The sequence below is a fragment of the Jaculus jaculus genome, chromosome 1 (genome assembly GCF_020740685.1).
Source record: "Jaculus jaculus isolate mJacJac1 chromosome 1, mJacJac1.mat.Y.cur, whole genome shotgun sequence".
Classification (NCBI taxonomy): domain Eukaryota; kingdom Metazoa; phylum Chordata; class Mammalia; order Rodentia; family Dipodidae; genus Jaculus; species Jaculus jaculus.
Window position 1 is genome coordinate 138,973,337 of NC_059102.1, and position 21,141 is coordinate 138,994,477.

Genomic DNA, 21,141 nt, shown 5'->3' on the forward strand with positions numbered 1-21,141 from the left:
ATTTGAAGTTGTCATGGAATGCTTGCAGTTAAAGTATCTGAGGCGTTGGACAGGGCTTTTCCATTGATCCCTTATTCTTAGATTTGTGAAACCCAGGTTTATCTGGATACAAAACTACATCTTGACCAAGGCAACTTTGAGGCAGCAGGAAGATGCAAAGGGAATAGAAGAGGCTGTTGTAACCCTGTGCCACAACCACCCATGCAGGCAGGACCAAATGTGACACAAGCCCAGAAGAACATCCTTGCCTAGATCATGGCTTTGGTCTTTGGTGTCAAGCAACTGCACACTGATGGTCTCTTGCTTTTGGTCCCCATAATATGTCCCGTCAGTCACCAGGTGGACAATGACAGCTGCAGCAACCATTGGCTGAGAGAAGAAGGTCTGAAATGCAGATGACATAAGAGGGTCATTGGTATACTCAACAAAAGGGTGGGGAGGCAGCCACATTAGAGTGGGTTGAAGGGGCTTTTTCTCTGTGTTAGGAGCTTGGCTACCCAGCCCTCCATCCCAAGAAAAGAAGGATACCAGGAATGTGAGTCGTGAGAGCCAGGCTCATCGGTCAGAAACTCTGCTTCAGTGTTAGCTGTGCTCTGCCCTCTCTGTGTGAGACTGGGGATGGCTGGAACATGTAGGGCCTATGTTCTGTCTTTACTAAGTGGCTGATTAGAAAATATCTACAAGATCATTGCGTAATTCTAACAAGATGATGGGAATATAAAGTCTAGTACAGGGCTTCATACAAAGAAACATCACTAAAAAAAAAAAAAAAAAAAAAAAAAAACAAGATACTTTTAGTACCCATCATTATCCATGCTAGCTTCTTCAGTAGACACTGAGGTGATAAAGCCAAACAAGTCTGGTCCTTGACCTTTTAGGATCTATAGACTTCAAAGAAGGTCAGTGACACATAAATTAAGTCCAATATAATCTACTTTCTTTGGTCAGGAAGATATACCTGAACACAGCTGTGAAATATGGAACAGGTGCCACCCAACAGGTGACCAGCATGTATAGAGCTGAAAGAAAGTAAATGGTCACTTCCTTTCTGTAGAGATCAGCAAAGACTCAATGGAGAGAAACGATCATTTTTTAAAGGTCTTGAATAACAAATAAAAGGTATCTAAATTACTTGCCAATAAAAGCATTCAAGAGAGGCATTCATGAGCAATTAAGGGATTCCAGTTCAGGAAGCATTGCATTAGTGAGTGTTCTGTTCCCCGTCTTGATCAGTTGACAGCCTCAGGAGGTGGACAGACCATGTCAAGCAAAGGTCATCATGGGGGTTAGTGCTTACTGGGGACCAAAAACAGATATTCCACGAGTCTCCAAAATGGTACTTACCTGGAGCCAGAAAGTTGTCTGAGGCACCTGAAAGTATGGATAGCTGATGGTGCAAGGGTACCAGGCATGCTGTGAAATGCCTTCACTGAGATCTATCACCTTGGTTCGACATACCTGAAAAATAATTAAGAAAAGACAACTTTTTGAGATTGTGAAACTAATTTAACACAGCAAACTGTTACTATACATCTTCTTAGGTATTGATTCTGCAAAATAAAAACTAAGATCAATAGACTACATTTGATCTAGAAGCTCATATTCTTGAGGGTAGCCTCAATACTGGAAAGGAGCAGATAGATGTTTGGTGACAGGTGACAGAAGTATCCTTCTAGGGACAAATCCTGGAGGAGTTGACATTGAAGTTGGGCCTGTAAGGCGTTACAGACACAAGTCTCACAGGAAAGCAGAAACTCAAAAACCTTGGGTTGTCATAAACGATGTGGCGTTATTGGAGCTTAGGGAAAGCAGCAATAACGAAATGTTGTGAGATTTGCTCCTACTGAATCTTGAATGTCAAGTAGCCTATTTTAAAACAGTTGTATTAACTATGATCAGCACTATAGAATGACACAAGAAGATTATGAGACTATGAGAGTTACCTGTCACATCATGAAGAAAAATTAGTTTCACTACTTCATATACATGTGCACACACACACACACATAATACCACATTCATTATCAATGACACTAAAACCATAACATACTAAATTAACGAGGAAACATAGACTGCTGAAAGTTTTCAAACATGCATTTCTTCTATATCCAAATTTCACTCCATATTGATTCAATTCATTCAAATGATATTTACTGAGAGACATTCACTTGTCAATAACCTGGGGGTCCAGTGGGAGCAAGGCCCAGGAGCTTATAGCAAACATTGTGTACAAATATTCACAAACGAATCACATGCATAACTACAACTGACAAAAAGACTAATATAGGGAAAGTAAAGTAAAATCAAGTTGAAATTGGTTAGATACTTGGCAAGTCTATCCAAAATCAGTATGTTCTCTCTGTTCTCTGATGTGACTTCTCTCAAAACTTCCCTGTGAGATTTGGGCCTGTCATTTTATACCCCCAGATCAGAGTCTAATTATCTGAGAAATAAGGCTGACCTAGAGTTCTAAGAATGTTATAAACTATGAAAAGAATAACAATACAATCTATTATTAACAAACCTACATAAAAACAAAGAAATTAAAAATTAATAAAAATTAAACATGTTTATTCATACACACACACACACACACACACACACACACACTCACAATAATAAAATAGGGGATAATCTACATGCTCTTCTGTTGGGGAAGGGATGCATAAAGTACATAGGGCAAAATACATAAGGCAAAAAAATGTTAAGACAAACTATATAGATTCATAGATACGGACACTGAAATATTGATGCTATTCAGTATAGGCTTAGGTTAATCACAATGGAATACTTAATGATGAGTTCAAAATTATCAACATAGTGAGATGGGGAAAATAGCTGAGCAAAAACAAAACAAAATAAAACATAAATACCAAACAAGTCAGAAGAGATATACAGGCATAAATTTATAAAAATTTCATCTGTAAAAATCACACAAAGCAAAATTATATATCATCCAGAGATTAACATGAACTAAACATGTCATGGGAACCCATACAACAAATTTAGAATAGTAGTTGCTTATGGTATTAAGGAAAGCAAACGTTCCTGAAATTTGGGAAGAAGAGGGAAGTCTTTCCATCTGTAGCATGATATGTGTCTTTAAAGAGGCTAAAAAAGGGGCAAAATTGGCCTAACTGCCAATGCCACTCAATCTGTGCACCCACTATATGATTTACTTTATATTATCTGATGTGATTTTATGACTTAAAAGGATAAAAATACAATTCAGGCATATAGATATGTACTTGCAGTTATAGTGACTCCTTAACTTGAAGTAGGAGGATCACTTGAAGCAAGGAGTTCAAAGCTAATCTAAATAACACAGTTTAACTGTTTTTATTTTTCTTTTCTTTAAAAAGAAAACAAGTCCAAGCCGGGCACGGTGACTCACGCCTTTAATCCCAACACTTGCGAGGCAGAGGTAGGAGGATTGCCATAGGTTCGAGGCCACCCTGTGACTCCATAGTGAATTCCAGGTCAGCCTGGGCTACAGTGAGACCCTACCTCAAAAAAAAAAAAAGCTAAACTAAAAGTCCAAAATAGTGTCTTATAAAAATAGATGTCATCTTACCAGTGTCAACTTCATTAACAATGAATTTTTTATACAGTGAATCTGACGTGCTGGACTAGGTCAAAGTATTCTATAATAGCAAACCTTTCTTGGCATCACCAGGATTCCTTTTAACATGCTAAGCATCCCATCAATACACATGCTGAAACTAAAATGCTGTTTCTCCATCAATTCTTGGCATGATTCTGCCTTCTAAAAGGTCTCAGAGAACATCCCATCTCCATTCTGTTTACAGTAGTAAGACACTAAGCAATGCTAAAACAGGGGGCTGTGATGTGATCTATAAGCAATAAATGCTTCCAGTTTTGAATGAATGATTTGGCATAAGTTCAAACATACATAGTAAAGTCATAAAGAAAACTCAGAGATCTCCTGATACTGAATAACAGGTACTTTTCCTATTTTTATCAATTCATTCTTGAAACCACAAGGAAGAAGTCATTTAAATAACTCTGGAGAAGTATCACATAGCACCCAAGAGTTCTGTGGCTGGATTTGTCCTAAGAAGTTTTGGTTCTAGTCCATACTAACTCAAAATTTGAGGTGTAATTATGGACACATTCCCTTGTCTTTTTGGATCTCAGTTGATCTTGCACATTTGAACACTGGATTAGTCACAGATTGAAGGGTGACTTCCTTGGATGATGGAGTGGTTGGCTAAGGGTCAGAATATGAGGATGTCTGAATAGTATCAACCAGTGAACCTTTGGCCTTCTGTTTAATAAACCAAAATTCTTTGTGTTTGTTCCTATAAGTAAAGGGCTTCATTACTTCATAAACTCCATCAGAAGCATTGATGGCCTAAATTTTCTAGTTGCTCCAATTTATTATTCAAATTTCTAGACACCTCATACCAAAGAGGCTAAACCCAAAGCACACCACTTTCATGGGCTAGAAATCAACTTGAAACTTATTTGTTTTTCCCAAAACAATGAAGATGGGGTTTAGGCAGGGCTGTCAGCAGATTGTGTTACGCCTTACAACAGTGTGTGATTTTGAATAAACTATCTATGGCATTTGAAATCCGGGCCAGCAGTTCGACACATATCATTTTGGAATGTGTTCTGCCTGTGTTCTTTGCTGTCTATCTTCCTGCAGAGGGTGGTGGACTACGCCTCAGATCTCTGAGTCGGGGCTCTTATCTCTGTATCTAAAGTATCCATGGTCAGAGAAGTCTCCAGCATGAACACAACCTTCTTAGAGCTTAAATACGATTTCCTCTTATCTCGAGAGCTTTATCAGCACTAGACAGTCTTAGACAGGCATGCTGCTGTTATTTTATTCTCTTGTTTCTCTACTTAGTTTTATGTTTGTTACAGGCTGGCTCAAATCCTGACCAGAGACAGTCAAAGCAGATCAAAAAGGTACAGTAAATCCAGTCAAGCCTTTGCCCAAAACTCTTGCTGTTCTTAAAATCATCTCCTTTCCTAGAGAGGCAAAGTGAGATGTAAACCTTCTGAATCAGCGTGCTTTGATGGACATTGCGTACATTTGCCTGTTCTGCCACCAAAACTGAGGATGCCAGGACACACAGTGCTGAGAAAAACAGAGCCCCGATGAACACTGAATAAAGAGGCCATCCTCAAGGTGACGGACTCTCTGGGAATGCTCTGTCTTTGTACATCCACTTTTGGACACCTTTCTGAAAAAGCCTATCTAACTCCATACTGAGTTACTGAGCAATGAAAGTTGAACACACTGCAGTCACATTGTGAGTTCTAGTGGACTCATGCTCCTCCTGCCATCATCCCGTAACTCTGGGCTTCTCTGCTTCCACTTAACCTTGTCACTCCTTCAGGTTCTTCATTATTGCTGGAACTAGGGAACTTTCAGTCTCATCCAACCTTCTCTTCCATCCCAACATGAGTATCTCTCAAAGATCGTTAAGACCCATTCCATTCTTCCTCTGATGCACAAACCTTGCAGCACATGGGTCACCCCAATCATTCGGTCCCAAAGATATCAGGGCACTGGCCACAGCAATCTATGTTTCCTCTCAGTCACACGAATATGAACAAGATCTGCTCTCTCCTTTTACATAACTCGTTGTCTTATGGACTACAGCAAGGTTGTCCTAGAAGCACTATAGCCTCTAGGATTTAGGCTTCCAGGGGGGATGAAAGACAGGGTGCTCTGGAGCTCAGTTGTCCTGTGTTTCCTAACTCCGTCTTCATTGTAGCATTACTATTGGTACCTAAGATGTGGTAACAATCTGCATGGGCATAAACAGATGGAAAAAAATGTGGAAGTATGTATGTGTAACAGAGTGTTATAATTCTTCTACGTGCAATAAGAGTGAACCTTAAGGATGTAAGGATGTAATAACTGAAATGAGCCTGCCATAGAAGAAATACTGCATGAATGCACCCATATTCAGCATCTAAAATAGTCACAGGATCAAAGATAGTATGGTGGATGCTAAGGACTAAAGGAGAGAGGACATGGGGGTTTACTCATCATAGGACATAAAGTAAAAAAAAAAAGAAAGAAAGAAAACATGATCTTGAATGACAACACACTTACACTCAGTAAATAAATGGAAATGTGAATAAAGAAATGATCAAGTGGAAGGGAAAGAATCCAGTGGAGTTAGACTAAAAGCAAATGTGGTTTGGCAAGCAAGCATCTTCACTTTGGTCCTCCTGGAGTTGGTAGAAGAATTATTCAGCATCAGCTTGCTTACATTATGGACATAAAAGTCATACTTTTAGACAGCTCGACCTACCTCTGACAGCCCTTTCCAATAACATTCATACATGAAGAGGACTGTCCACACCTTAACCTACTCTTTTCTCTAAAGAGCAAAATATCTGCATTTCCCCCTTTTTCTCTTTTCCTTTGATTGTTTGAGATGGGGTCTTGTCAAATAGCCCAAGTGGGCCTCCAACTTGTTATTCTCCTGCCTCAGCTTCCTTAGTGTTGGGATGGTAGGTATGTACCACAATGCTAGGCTGAATCACCTCTGTGCACTTTTAGTTTTTGTTGTTATTTGTGGAGGTGTTGTATTTTTTTTTCTAGTACTCAGGATCAAACCCAAGACCTTGTACATGCTAATTAAAGTGGACTCGCATAGGTCATTTACTGAGAACACTCCCTTTTCAGTGCTCTATAGAAGAGAGGTATATGGCACAATGACACACAGCTTAATAAAGCAAAGTTGCTAAGAGATGGCTTAGCAGTTAAGTGCTTGCCTGTGAAGCCTAAGGACCCTGGTTCGAGGCTCATTTCCCCGGGACCTACATAAGCCAGATGCACAAAGTGGCAAATGCATCTGGAGTTCGTTTGCAGTGTCTGGTGGCCCTGGCATGCCCTTTCTCTCTCTCTCTCTTTCTCTCTGTCTGCCTCTTTCTCTCTCTGTCTATCTGTAGCTCTAAAGTAAATAAAAATGAACTATTTTTAAAAAGCAAAGTTGTTAAGAACATACAAATGTGCCAGCCACCTAGTATTCCTGAGTTAGCTCTGCCTTGGCTATGTAAAGCCATCTCCAGTGAGACTTCTCCCAAGAGATTATGACAGAGACAGTAAACACCAACGCTGGGACTCTCACCACTCTCTTCTTCAGAAAACCTTGCCCAGGACATGTTCCCTCTCACCTTTCTGGTATCACCTGGAGGAACCAGGGAGCAGGTGGCTGCTTCCTGCCTTGACATTGCTGGGATTGTCCTGTATAGCAAACCTTTAGACTCCACTATCTTATGCAATTCAAATAGCACATGGTAAATAGGAGGCCTTGCTTAAATCTGGCTGTGTCACTTACAAGATGTACATTTCTCAGTCTTGGTATCATCATGTGTGAAATGCAACAGTAGAACCAAGTGACTCTGAAGGGGCCCAGAAGCTTAAGGGCACCCACAGCAATTCTTACTACTTAGTGTCTCACAACCATAATATCATTTAATCCTTACACATGTCATACAATGTTTGAAATCACTATAACATAGCTATGGTAAAGAAATTAAGACTTAGAGGCTCTCAGTGAGTCTCAACGTCTCAGGTTCACTTCTATAAAGACATGAGGGTTGGATGCTCATGTCTTTGATTTTGCTTTCTGTCTTACTCCCAAGGCAGTACAGTTGTTGCTTGGGCTCCACCCACTTCCCTCTTGCAGAGAAGAAAATGCTATTTACCACTGTCTTCGCCTTCCTTTGTTCCATATTTATGCCCTGTTTCAAAGGGGAAAACTAATCACATTGCCCTGCCACTTATGACTAGCCCGTGCCCACAGGATGGAAACTTTCCTAGACACAGCTGAGAAAGACCTCTGAAAGCAGGCATCAGTCTTTTCCACCAACTTCACCCACAAGGCAGCATCACATGTCCATCATGATGCCTCTTTCTCACTGGAAAATTCTCTCTGAAACATCAACTTCCTGGCATGATATATGTGCCCAACTAACTCTCTCAAAAATCACCTCCCCTCTGTTTTTATTCATCCCCAGCAGAACTAAATGCTATCTCTTATATGAGCACGTACCTCCTTACATATCCACTAGCTGCCCTTAGTTGTAGTGTCCAGCCTTACCCATTTAAAATCTGAAAGTTTCCAATGTGAGGATCATGCTTTACTTATGCTCAAATCAACCGCGGATTCCCCAGCACATGGGGAATACTAGATGCCCATGAAATGACATACATTGAGTGCCTTGTTTCAGCCTAGCACTGTTTTAAAGATTCTGTAGCAAGTTAGGCATGATGGCACGTGTCTGTATTTCTAGCACTAAATAAGCTAAGGAAGATTACAAACTTCAGTCTAGCATAGCGAGTTTGAAGTCAGCTTAGAATCACAAAAGAAATGACTCTTATGTACTGAATTATGCAATCTTCAAAGTAATCTTGTGAGTTAGTGATTGGTATTTGTACCCATTTTATTGACAAAAGATTGAGGATCTGTATTTTGACTAACGCCAAACAACTAGCTTGTGGTAGAAGACTCAGATTTATACTCAAACTCAGCTTCTACTCTTACCCATAGATGTTAAATTGAAAACAACCTGCCTATACTCAATACTTTTATGTGGATCCAACAAGAGAGGGGAGATATGTGCTAGGTTGGTCTCAAATACTAGCCACATAGAGGATGGACTCAGGATTTGCAATCATGTCTTTTTCTGGGACTCCTTAAATAGAAGCTGCCTAATGTAAACAGCCTCTTCACAGGCCTGCCCTGGGGTAGAATCAGATGATAGAAAAAGCCTGGATTGCCAGGCGAGGGACTTAATAGCTCACTTCTCTGACTCTCAACCTTCCCATTTACAGGAAGGCAGAGTGAGATGAATTTATCTCCAAAGGGTATTTCAGCTTGGGCATGCTGCCAGTCCTTTTCCAAGTGAGAGCTAAGGACCAGAGCACGGCCTCTGCAGCCAGCAGACTCACAGCTCTGTGGACGCAGGGACCACCTGTCCACCCATGTCTCTCACGTTCCGACACTAACGTTTAAATTCCTAGCTACCTCCCCTGGCAAAGGCCACCAAACACTGACACGAAATTTTACGGCAGTCACTCAAGCAGTGTGCTTCCTGCTATGCTTCTATTCACTTGCTTTTCCTGCCTGCCTTTGTGTGCTGCCACCGAGCTGGGGGCATTCTTCACAGCGATCGAGGGAGCATTGAGACCATTTGAAGTCTGAACTGGGAACATCTTCAGAAATCCTTATTCCAAACATCACATTCAATGCAGATAGGAAAATAGTGGGTAGATGAAAAACTGGCTTGAAGATATATGGTCCTCTCCACTGACTTTAAGATGATCCAGAAGACATCCTGGCTGGAAGGGCTGGGTCTGCAGAAACAGGAGGGCCTATGGACCCAGGAACTGGGGACTCTCCTCAGCTCCATGTACTGCCAGCCACTATATCCAGCGCCCGCCTCCAAATCCCCAACCTTTGCTGAAGGCTGCTTTCAATTAGAGGAGTTAACGATGTCTTGCTTTCAAAGGGTTTCCTAAATCCAGTTTATCTTCTACCCACACACGATGTACACAAAGGGAGGGAGCAGAGTGAGAACAGGGGGAGTAGAGGTCCTGGTGTTTTTTCACAGAGGGTCATGCCATGAGGTTTCCATTGAGTTTCGATTTTACAGTTTTTCATGCCCTTTTGTCCATCTAAGGCGGGAGGAAATGACCCCCAAACCTCTGGTACATCCTCTCCAATTTCCTATTTCTATCAAAAGGAACCTGGCATGGGCCTCAAAACTAGCCAGAGGAAAGGGAGCAGGGCGGTGGGAGCATGGGGACGCGTGTGGGCAGCACTGTGCACGTGCACACACGGACACAACCAGACAGTTTCCCAAGATTTTGCCTTAGGCCACATTTTAACCTCAGGCTTGCAGTTCCAGTGCCAAGTTATTTCTTCAAGAATTGCAAGGTCACAAAGAGGGGCAGAAGTTGGTTTCTTGGTATAAGCCATAGAGATCTCTGGATCCTGAAGAATGCAGGAGAGAAAGATAAGTAGGAGGCAGTGTACCAGGCGACGGCTGGAAAGGGCCAGGGAAACCTGACACAGAGTGGCCTAGATGAAATAAACCTGCCCCTTGAACCAAGCTTTGCTTCACAGAGCTCCACTGAAAGAGGGGATGGACACTATCTTTTAAAAATGGTATACCTGGGCTGGAGAGATGGCTTAGCGGTTAAGTGCTTGCCTGTGAAGCCTAAGGACCCCGGTTCGAGGCTCGGTTCCCCAGGTCCAACGTTAGCCAGATGCACAAGGGGGCGCACGCGTCTGGAGTTCGTTTGCAGAGGCTGGAAGCCCTGGCGCGCCCATTCTCTCTCTCTCCCTCTGTCTTTCTCTCTGTGTCTGTCATTCTCAAATAAATAAATAAATAAATAAATAAATAAATAAATAAATAAATAAATAAATAAATAAATAAAAAATGGTATACCTGGGCTGGAGAGATGGCTCAGCAGTTAAAGTGCTTGTCAGCAAAGCCTAAGAATGCATATTTGAATCTCCAGGTCCCATGTAGCCAGACACACAATGACACAAGCATGCAATGTTGCACATGCGCACAAGGGAGCTCACAGGTCTGGAGTTCATTCACAGCAGCTGAAAGGCCCTGGTGGTGTGCCCATTCTCTCTCTTTCTTTCTCTGTCTCTGTCTCTCCCTCTCTCTCTCTCAAAAAAAAAAAAAAAAAGGTAAACCTATACAGGATGCTGTTCATGTATAATCATTTTACTTTCATAACTCTGGTGAATAAGAGTTTTGGTCTCCCATTGCAAGATCAGTACTTTGAGATTTGAGAAAACATTAGTTAGTCTACCATGGCTTAGGAGACAAACTCAAACTTTCCTGACTCAGCGTCTCTACCCTTTCCTCCTGGCTAACCTTCGCAACCAGGCTTGGTTGACACTGTTAGTGTGACATACCCACATTGTGGTTTCCTGCCTATCCCTTTGACTTTCCCTGTGTACACTTCAAGCGCATTGCCTATGCCTGATAGATCTTGTTTTCACCAGAATCTAACTTAGATCATTATGCATGACTCAGTGAATGCTGCCAATGTTGAACAGATGTGGCTTTTCCTAGGCTATGTGTGTGGTCCATGGGTGATGGACTCAATCTAGAAGCCCAAGTCATCATGGGTCTTCACCAATGCACAGAGGTGCTAATAATACTGATAATAACTATGTGGTGCAAAGAAGGCATGTGATTCATTCTGAAGCACTCACAGGCACTGGACCTAGGCAGTATATGGTGCCTCAAGTGGGATGAGATATTATAATGGCAATGACAACTGGTAATCATGATTTCCATAATAAGTATAGTATACCACAGATCCCAAGTTCATTATTACATTTAATCCTTAAGATCTTATTTCCCAGATAAGGAATGGAGGCTGTTGGCTAAAGTACAGTGGCCTTTGATCCTACTGGACCAATGGAGGGAAAGCTGTGACATCATTGCTGTCATTCCTAGTTCCATGCCAATGACAGACATCACTCATTCAAGTCTGTATCTTTGCCCTCTTATATGGTCTGCCTTTGGGCTTATCTCAACTTAACTTTGAAGGCTGTTCATAATTGGACTAGAAGATAAATCTTGTTATATTTCTTGAACTTGATCATTAGCTTATCCAGGGCAAGATTTATATCTTCAGTATAAAGAACAGAGGAAGGTCCAAAGTAGGTCCTCAGCAAATATTAGTTGCATAGTAGAATGGAGTAACAGCATTGATACTTCCCATAGGTTCTTTCAGTTAATGCACACCATAAACAACTATAACTCAAATGTTTCAACCAGGTTCAGGGCTTCACATATTGTTTGCAAAGAGCTATAGGCCTCTTCTGCCTGGGTGCTTTTCTCTATACCTAAATACACCTTTGCTTGTTCACCTGGCTCCTTATTCAGGATTGACCCCCTGACCATGGAACCTTTAAGGGCAATCAAGGGTTAAATATATTATAGCACAACACACACACACACACACACACACACACACACACACACACACACACTTCCAATCCCCTGCTCCAACCTTCTTTTTACATACTTAATACAATGAGAGGGAAAAGAGGAGGGAGGGGGAGCAGGTTTTCTTTCATTGACCATTAGAAACAATTATCACTTTACCCAGGCCTCCAGAGCAGCTTTCTCCTTTGATGCCTGCCTTAAAGAGATAGAGAGGAGGGGGGAAGCGGGCTGCCTTTCACTCAATTTGAGGATTTATTCTTTGGTGTAAACAATCAAGAAGTGTTTCCTGTGTGTAGGATGAGTGTATGGAACAGACAGATGCCTCTTTTGCCCTCCCAGAGTCCTGCAAATAGTAGCAGATCTCAGAACCTCCCCTTAGGAAACAATTCTAGACAAGAAAAGTTGGCATTGGATACCCTCCAGCCTTGGGTCTCAGCTGGCTAGCACCTCAGTGCCGCAGGGATCTATCTATCTTTAACACATTACACATTTCACACTCCTCAGAGTTCTAATATCCCCCAAGCCTGAACTGCCTTACAAATATGAAATCCTGTGATTTGAGATACAAGTACCTGGCCCAATCAAAGGATACTGAGCAAAAGATGGGCTTTTCCCTAGAAGTCATTTAAAATGTCACTGACCTACAGCATACTAACATGGTCATAGGTGGCTTAACTAATTCTCATAAAGGGGAAATGTTTCAGAATCATAGAATTTGTTCTTGGGGACTACTTTCTCAATTGCTTAATTTCACGGGTATGGACTTGGATTTTTTTCAGGGACAGAAAGTGCCTCAACTTTCTTCTAAAGGAAAAGCTGATACTGAAGTCAAAGATAGTATCCACAAAAGTGAAGAAGCCAGTGATTCCTTTGCTGTCATTGACTAATCTACCTCATGTTCCAAGCAAAGTACCCACATTCTTGGGGACTACATCCCCAAGTTCTTTTCCTCCTCTTCTTTCTCACTGTCCTAGAATTCTGATGGGTTAACTAGCATGCCAAGACCACACCTATCCTGGGTGGTAGGGGGTGGTGATGTGTGGGTGTGACCTCTGTTTGTATTAGTGAGACACAATTTTCTATTCCCTGTCCATTCTACAAGTGAAGAAGCCAAGGTCCAAAAAGTGGAAAAGAAGGCCATGATGAGGCAATTGGCAAAGGCATTTCCATGACCATCTAGAAGCATCTTCTACCCTTACCATTAACTCCATCCTTCTTTCTGATGGGAGGCATTGCTGTTATGTTTGCTGGAGATGAAAGTAACCAATCACAAGAGCAGTGAGAGCAACAATGGAAATGATGCTAGTTCCGATCTTACAGCACACGAAGTGTTAGCTCCCATGTCTCTACCACGTGAAGTGGGGACTATTTTCCACTTTAAAAACAGAAGAGCAAGGCTTTATAGACACTGGTTTAAGGAGGCACTAGGCAGGGTCTCAGGCTCCTCAAGCTAATAAATCCTCTAACAAGGGAGAGTGATTAGTGTCGGATGTGCTGGTGGGCTTTGTGTGGCTGACAACTGCAGCCATGAAAGGCCCATCCAAGCTCATTTCACAGGGGCCCTCACATGCTGCCCCTGGCTCCATAATTACGCCATTCACCAGTAACCCAGGCTCGCCTCTGAACTCCTGACCTAGCCCTGAAAGACTCAGGATCTCATTACTAATCTCTTAAGCCACCTAGTTCTCCAAAGTACACCCATTTATGTTGGAGGCCAAGGCTTGGTTGGAGGTGGGAGTTGGGAAGAGGGAATGCTCAGCTCCCAGACTTCTCATGGCATGGTAATCATCCCTCACTGGAGCTCCTGGCATGGTCTAGTGGCTCAGTACAGGGCAGACTGGCTTTGCCAAGTGGCTGGGCTGTACCTGAGAAGGACCTTGAATAGGAAAGGGAAGGGTATCTGAGCCGACCTTCTTTGAATTTCAGAGGTATCAGGGGTAGCAAGGCCATGTTTGTTTGAATTATTATTGTTGTTGTTGTTGAAATGGATAAAAAATTAAGCATCATCTGCTAACATCTGGTGACATAATCTGCAGCAGAGGAATGCAGGATTCCTAGCCAAATGGCTGTAGAGTGACTCCACAGCACATGTGCCGCCTCCAAGAGTAAGACGGTGACAGGAAAGGGACATTGAGATGGCAGTCCTTCTTTGCATTCTTAAGACACTGTGGCAGAAAATTGGGGATTTTGGCATTTAGAACAATTCAGGCTTAAACCATTTCTTGTTTTTTAACTGTCAGCTGGAAAACAAGACCTTTCTATTATTTGCATCCATTCATTCACTTATTCAGCAGACATTTACTTACCATGTATGAGGCACTAAGTTCTTTATTCAATTTGGTTTATGTGAAGGGAATGAATGCCAGAGGAAAATATCAGTAGAAAATATGTGTGTGTGTGTGTGTGTGTGTGTGTGTGTGTGTGTGTATGTGTGTGTGTGCATGTGCATGCATGTGAGTGTGTTTTTGCAATGTGTGTGTACATGCATGTGTGGGTGTGTGTGTGGGTGTGTGTGTGTCTCCTTTATCCTAAATCTCTGTCAAGCCTATGGGGACAGAAAGGTGAAGAATTACTCAAGCAATCATTGATAGCAAAATGAGATCAGCTCTGCATTTGAAGTTTGTGCAGGATGACAGATAGACATGGAAAATCAGGGTGTTGATAAAAACTATGCCAGGTCCAAACTGCAAGCTCTTCTTGTCAAGTAGAATCTTGAGATCATGAACTGAAGAAAAAAAAATACTAGAGAAAAGAAAAACTGGGCCACAGCTGAGCCATGACAAGAAACAATTTTCCCAGATGATGTCAATCACCAAAGCTTAAAGGATGAGTCTCAATATGCTAAATCTTGTGGACAACACAGCATGCTGGTTTTAGGAAAAGAAATACATTTTTATTTTCTGCATTTTAAAAGTCCTTATACTTTACATTTATAATGAAAGTGATTCATTAAATATCAAGAGAGGCTGGGTCTGATCCATGGGGCACTGTTAGCTTCAACCAGCACGAGGACTCTTCAGCAGAAGGAGCCCAGAGTGGCTACCAACAGTAGGTGAGCATTCCTAGGCATCACCAGCTCCAGATAGGAATATGGAAACATGGTGATTATTTCAGAACCTGGAAACATTGCCAGTCCTAGAGAAAGATGTTAAGCAAGGAAATACTTTCCAGTCATAGACCTGAATATCAAGAAGCCATCGTTCTAGAATAAGACTGGGAAATTTTGTCTGCTCTGTACCCTAACAGGCAAGAATGCTGGTTTAAGATTTAGGTACTAAAGGCTAAAATTGCAAACAAAGTTATTTTTCATCCAAAAATGTTCTTATTGGCTCTGGGGTGCAATTGGGAGACACAGCCAATATAACGCCTAGGAACTCCTTACCACCCAGCTCACAGCCATGTAGACTTGGAAAGAGGTCATCAGAACACTTCAGTCAATTTTCTGAGATCCTCCAAATATTCATAGGTTAATCAAGAGTATGATAACCACATCTAAGCTCTGTCCCTGGTCACCCAAACCCTTGGTTAGGAATAGCAAAGCGTGGTTAATGTCAGCTTTGACCACACAAGTCTATTTAGAAAGGTCAGAGGAGTGATTTTTCACTTAAAAACATCTGTGTCGTGAAAGAACAAGATTTTCTCAAGTTCATAAAACTAGGAGTTTCCAGGTTGTTTTTATTTTCTTCCTTCTCCCCCTTCCTCCTCATCTCCACTTTTGCAAATTAAAGTCTGTGTGGCACAAATTATGTTCAAGAGGGAGTAAAAGTCACATGGCTTGCAGGGAACCCCTGTCAGATTTTAAAATGGCTACACAGAATGTATTTGCTCCTGCATCTTGCTCTTCACTGTAGACTTTCCTAGGGTTCTCTGATGCCCTCATATAACTGCTATGTGATTGAATCCTGTTCTTTGCTTTTAACAGAGGAGATAGGCTATTTAGGGGAAAAGGTCATCAACAGTCTTAACCAGAAGTATATTGTGAGCTACACAACCAACCAGCCAGGTAATTTGAATCTGCTGGTACAATAGTGGCATGACTGTTATGGGGGTAACCAACTGTTCTCTAATTGGATCTGAACCTAGTTTACAGGAGAAAATTCATTCATGGCACTAAAAACTATTCAAAAGTCCAAGACTAGAAGGTCATAGACCCTGGTATAAGGAAGGGAGCTACTATTGTTTGGCTATATGGATATGTCATGCCCATCAAATTTCCCTCTAAATATTTATGTCTATGTCCATAGATTAGTGTTGTTCTCGTCTTTTTTTTCAGAGAAGCTTCTTTTTGTAGATGGCAGTGACTACTGGGGAGACTCAAAACTTGCCAAAGTACAAAGTGGCTGTTGAGTGTTCAGTGCTAAATTAGACATCTGTGGTAGTTTGAATGAATGTCCTCCATAGACTGCGGTGTTTTATTAAGGCTTGTAACTTGGATCCCCATTCACCTGGATGGAGGAGATGTTACTGGGGAATGGAACCTTGGGTCCAGTCCTAGGGTGTGTTTGGGGGCAGATCTGATTCCTAGCCCAAAAGGTAGCCAGAGAGGTTTGACCTCTGTGGGGCCCTAATTCCCTGTTTATTGCCAGTTGTGTATGTTTGCTGCTTTGTTGTGGGCTTTGATGTGTTCTCTCTCTGCTTGGATTTATGAATGGGAGCCAGCTTCTTCTGCCATAGATGACACCTGGATCTGTAAACTTGAAATAAATCCCGTCCTCCCACTAATCGTTCTTCCATTAATTGGATGTTCAGATAAGCAACAAGAAATTGTCTACATCTATTTCATGCCTTCCAAGGCTCAAAGAACATTGTGGAAGAGATATTGGAGGAGTATTTTTCCAACACTGTCTTATATATGGACTCCCTATTGCAATTATGACCTTACAACAACTGTTATTACCTACTCAAGACTGGGCCCACCAATATATCATCAAGGATGATGAAGGGGGTACAAAAAAGACACAAAAATAAAAGAGGAGTTACTTTCAAAAAGGGGGTACCAGGAATAGTGTCAGGGAAGAGAGACAAAAGAAGGTTTGTGGAGGGAGTATCAATCAAAATACATGATATACAGGTATGAAAATTGTCATTAACAAAGTTAAAACTAAAACTGAAAAGCCAGGCATGGTGGCACATGCCTTTAATCTCAGCACTGGGGCGACATAAGTAGAAGAATCTCCATGAGTTCAAGGCCAGCCTGGGATTACAGATTGAGTTACAGGTCAGACTGGGCTAGAGTGAGATCCAACCTCGAAATAAAATTTAAAAGAATAAGTAAAAAGGAAGCATAGATCTTTCCTGATTTAGGCCAGCTTCATTTTTCTTAAGAATAGGCTCTAAAGGATGTATGGCAGGTTTAAATGTGCAAACACAGGAAGCGATCAGAGAGTTACTAAAACAACATAGTTGTGGAAGTGTTTCAGCTTCAACAGGGCTCTCAGTCTTTATGTCAAGGATGGCATTATTCTCTGCCTGGCCCCTCCATATTTCAGAGGTGATAGTAGCTGTGATGAGCAAGCTAGGAATGCTTTGTCCATTGGGTCTTCAACAGTTGCTGACTCTCATGACAACCAGCCAATCAGCAGAGTCCTCTGAGGGATGGGAATATTTCAGAGTGATGCTTTTCCCCAGTGGCAGCTTGGCCATGCTGTGCATAGCAGTGAACTCTACCACATGATTTGGGGTCAAATATATGAGTTTCTTCATGAGACCTATACCTGCCACTTTCCTGAGACCCTTCTGCAAAGAACTAGCAGGCACACACATTTTATGGTCAAAGCGATGTGTGTTGGAGCCTCTTTGAACCTGTTGCTGTCTACATTTCTCCACCACTGAAGGAGGTGATGCTACATACTCTGAAGGACTTTTGTAAGAAGCCAAAGGAAACTGGGTGTGATGACACATGCTTGTTATGCTAGCTCTTGGGTGGGGGAGACAAGTAGGCAAAAATATTCAAGGTCATACATAACTGCATAATAAGTTCACCACCAACCTAAGGTGTATTTCTTATGCATGTGTGAATATATGTTCATGTGTTTGCATTTCCATGTATGCCTGAAGACATAGAGATGAAAGACAGTTCCCTGGAGTTCACCAATTAGGCTAGACTGGCTCACCAGTGAACCTACAGAGCCCTCCTGTTTCTGCCTCCTGGCTTCTGGGATAGAACCAAGATCCTCACTTTACTGACTCAACCATCTCCCCAGCCTTAGCTTGGGAATTAAAAAAAAAAAAAAAAAAATCAAAGAACCCTGCATGCAGATGTGTAGACACATCATACACACTAGAAAACACACGTTGAACAGCTTCCCCCTTCATCCCTCTTTCCTTCTTCGAAGCTAGCTATTCAGGGGGTTAGTTCTGGTTTCAAGTTTTAACTATCCTGACTCATCCCTCTCTCAACTGCAGACTTTATAAGAATCAACATAATCTCATGTAAACTAGTGAAAGTAACAGTAGCTGCCTCACAGGATGGTTGGCAAGTCTAAATGCAAACACAGAATTGGAACTCTTGCACATTATTCCTATGATTGTCAATTATTATCACCACTGTGTTTTAGTTATTACTACCAGGTTTGTGGTATGGGTATTTCTTTTCCTCTTCCTCTCAGCTCTATATCTTATCTGTCTTTCTTTCCCCCTCTACCTTTCCCTTCTCCTTTCTTTCTCTCACTCTTTCACACACTGCTGTGCAGAGCCTCTTACTGGGAGACCACTCTGCAGGTGAGCCATTCTTTCAAGTTTGGAAGATAGCCCTAATGTTTTCACTTCTCTCTGTAGGAATCTAATCACAGGGACATGCTTGAGAACCCAGATCTTCACATATTATCAGGATACAAAGGAATAGACTCTTTATCCTGAACCTTAGTCTCCAAAAGATTTTAGCAGATGGAGTGTTTATTCTTAAGTATTTTTTTTCATGAGCATATGATGTATGAGATGTGGAAACACACTCCCAGGTAGTAACAAGGAATGCTGCTCAGACTCTGAGGTAAAGGTGGACTCTGGAGGCATGGAGGAGTGAAGCAAACATGAGGACTGGGTTAAGAGTGGCCACGAACTGTCCCTTTTACCTCTTCTGCCTCTTCAATTAGTTGTTTTTGTTTATTTTTGTCAAATGATGGGTGAAGGCTTTTATTGAGGTGGTGGGACAGTGTTGGCTAAATGGCTGGGTGGGTAAAATGCTTTGCCACTCAAGCATAAGGACATGAGCACCCATTAAAAAGGTAGGTGTGAAGATGTACACCTATACTCCTAGCAGGGTGTGGGAGGTGGAGACATGTGTGCACATACTCCACTAGCATGGCAGGTTACACTGGACAGCATATCAGAAGCTCTTGCCATGACACAGTCTTGCTTTCCCTTTGAATATACATCTGACCATACCTCTTTGGTACACGTCAGTTACTCTCCTCCTTTTTGCTGTATTGCATGACATTGATATTCTTTTCTTGTATTCCCTGCCGTCGGGTACTATACTGTAAGCGTAGGCATCATGCAGGTAGCATCTGCGTTCTTCAAAGCAACCTCACCCAGCAGATCATATCCCTTTCAAGCCCCTGCCACCCCCATGGGCCTTTCTTGTAGAAAGGGGGAAAGTGTGGATGTTAGCCAATGTTCTCTTCTACCAACTCTCCATATGGGTTGAGCTCTAGGAAGGGTCCTAAAGTGAGCAGAAGGCTCTGCCATAAATGTGTAATTCTCATGGGCCCCTTGGAATCCATTTCTCCATGGAAATTGAACGTGCTATTTAGGATCCACTTGAGCTTGGGACTGTTTGAAGAATTAGCCAAGATTTAAAAAAACCATGGCTGAGGTAGGAAAGGAGGTAGAAAGCACTTTATTATTTGACTACAGACAACACGTCCAGGCTAATTTTAAAAATAAACAATAGGAGGAAGAGAAAGTGGGCAATAGGGGGCTTAAAAACACGCAAACAGAAAAAGAATCCTGTGCACAGCCAAACCCCAGTTCCCCTCAAAATCTCCCTTTTGGGCCTGGCTTGAGAAAGTTTACTTTCAAAGTAGAGAAATGAGCATGTGGTTTAGGGGACAGAATTCAATACCACTGAAGCAGCGGGCTCAGCAAACTTGACTGGCTTTTGCTTCCTAAGTGTACTGCAGCCCCAGAGAGTGAATGCTGTTTACATTTTTTACATGTTTCTTGGGTACAGAACATGAAACTAAATTACAAAGCAAAGACTAGTTTGGCTACATGCCGGTGACCCCACTTAAAACAAAACAATAATACAAAAAAAAATAAATAAACAAAGAAAGAAAGAAATCAAAAAAAGGAGAGAAAGGGGAAAAAAGGGAAAAGATGAGAGGGAGGTTGAATGGCTTGCAGGGACAGAAGGACAGCGTTGGGTGAGAGGTGGAAAGAGAGTGAAAACAGAGGCCAAGGAATCTTCCTAGGTGGATCATGGAGAGGGTTGGCAGGGTCAGGGTCTGTGCTTAACAGAGAGCCAAGGCACACAGCTTCAAACCACAAAGTCCTGCTTATTCTTGGGCTTCATGTCAAAAGCCCACTAGCATCTGAGAGATGGAGGCTCACCAGTCTTCAGTCAGGGCCCTCGGGGCTCTGGGATGCTGCCCCTAATCATGCTGAGTGCTTGACTTCAAATCCTGGCCTAGCCTCCGTCACTTTCCTCTTTTGGTAGTTTGCTTCCACTCCAAACTTGGCTTACTCAGTCCTAACAAGTTCTTATAGGAATGTGACCTTATATGAATCACATATCCAGTAAGGACAAGGCATGTCCTGTGTACTAGGGATATTTGAATTCATCATGACACAGAGTGGCGGCCTGACCAATATATACATGAGGAAAAGTAAGGAATGGAAGAACTGGGATCCTTTGGCAGGTGTCACACAATGACAAGTACTCACTTAAGGTTTCCTGGCTCTAAAGTGTATGTTTTCTTTATGTCACAATGGGCCACACTAACATAGTTTTATTTCTCCCAAATGCCCAAATGAGAAGACAAATTATTACAGATAGTCTCCCCTTCAGTCTAACTCTTCCCCTCTCAGAGTACATTCTTTTAAGCTTATCTCCACTTATCACAGCACTTTTTTAGCCATTTGTCTTGTCTTAGAAAAGCCTATTTCTTTGCCATCCCCTAACCCCAACACATGGGACAGCATCCTGCTTGAGGGTAGTGGGTA

At 42.0% G+C, this 21,141-nt stretch overlaps 1 protein-coding gene across 3 annotated transcripts in view; it reads right to left on the bottom strand.

The window, feature by feature from the left end:
- Pappa (pappalysin 1) overlaps positions 1-21,141 on the bottom strand; it is a 250,351-nt gene that overhangs the window by 65,010 nt on the left and 164,200 nt on the right. For all 3 annotated transcript variants that reach the window (XM_004662682.2, XM_045150186.1, XR_006637197.1), the window contains exons 11-12: positions 1,345-1,458; positions 249-384 (exon numbers count right to left, since the gene is read on the bottom strand). In XM_004662682.2, coding sequence (XP_004662739.2) covers positions 249-384; positions 1,345-1,458 — 250 coding nt within the window. The remainder of the gene's footprint in view (positions 1-248; positions 385-1,344; positions 1,459-21,141) is intronic.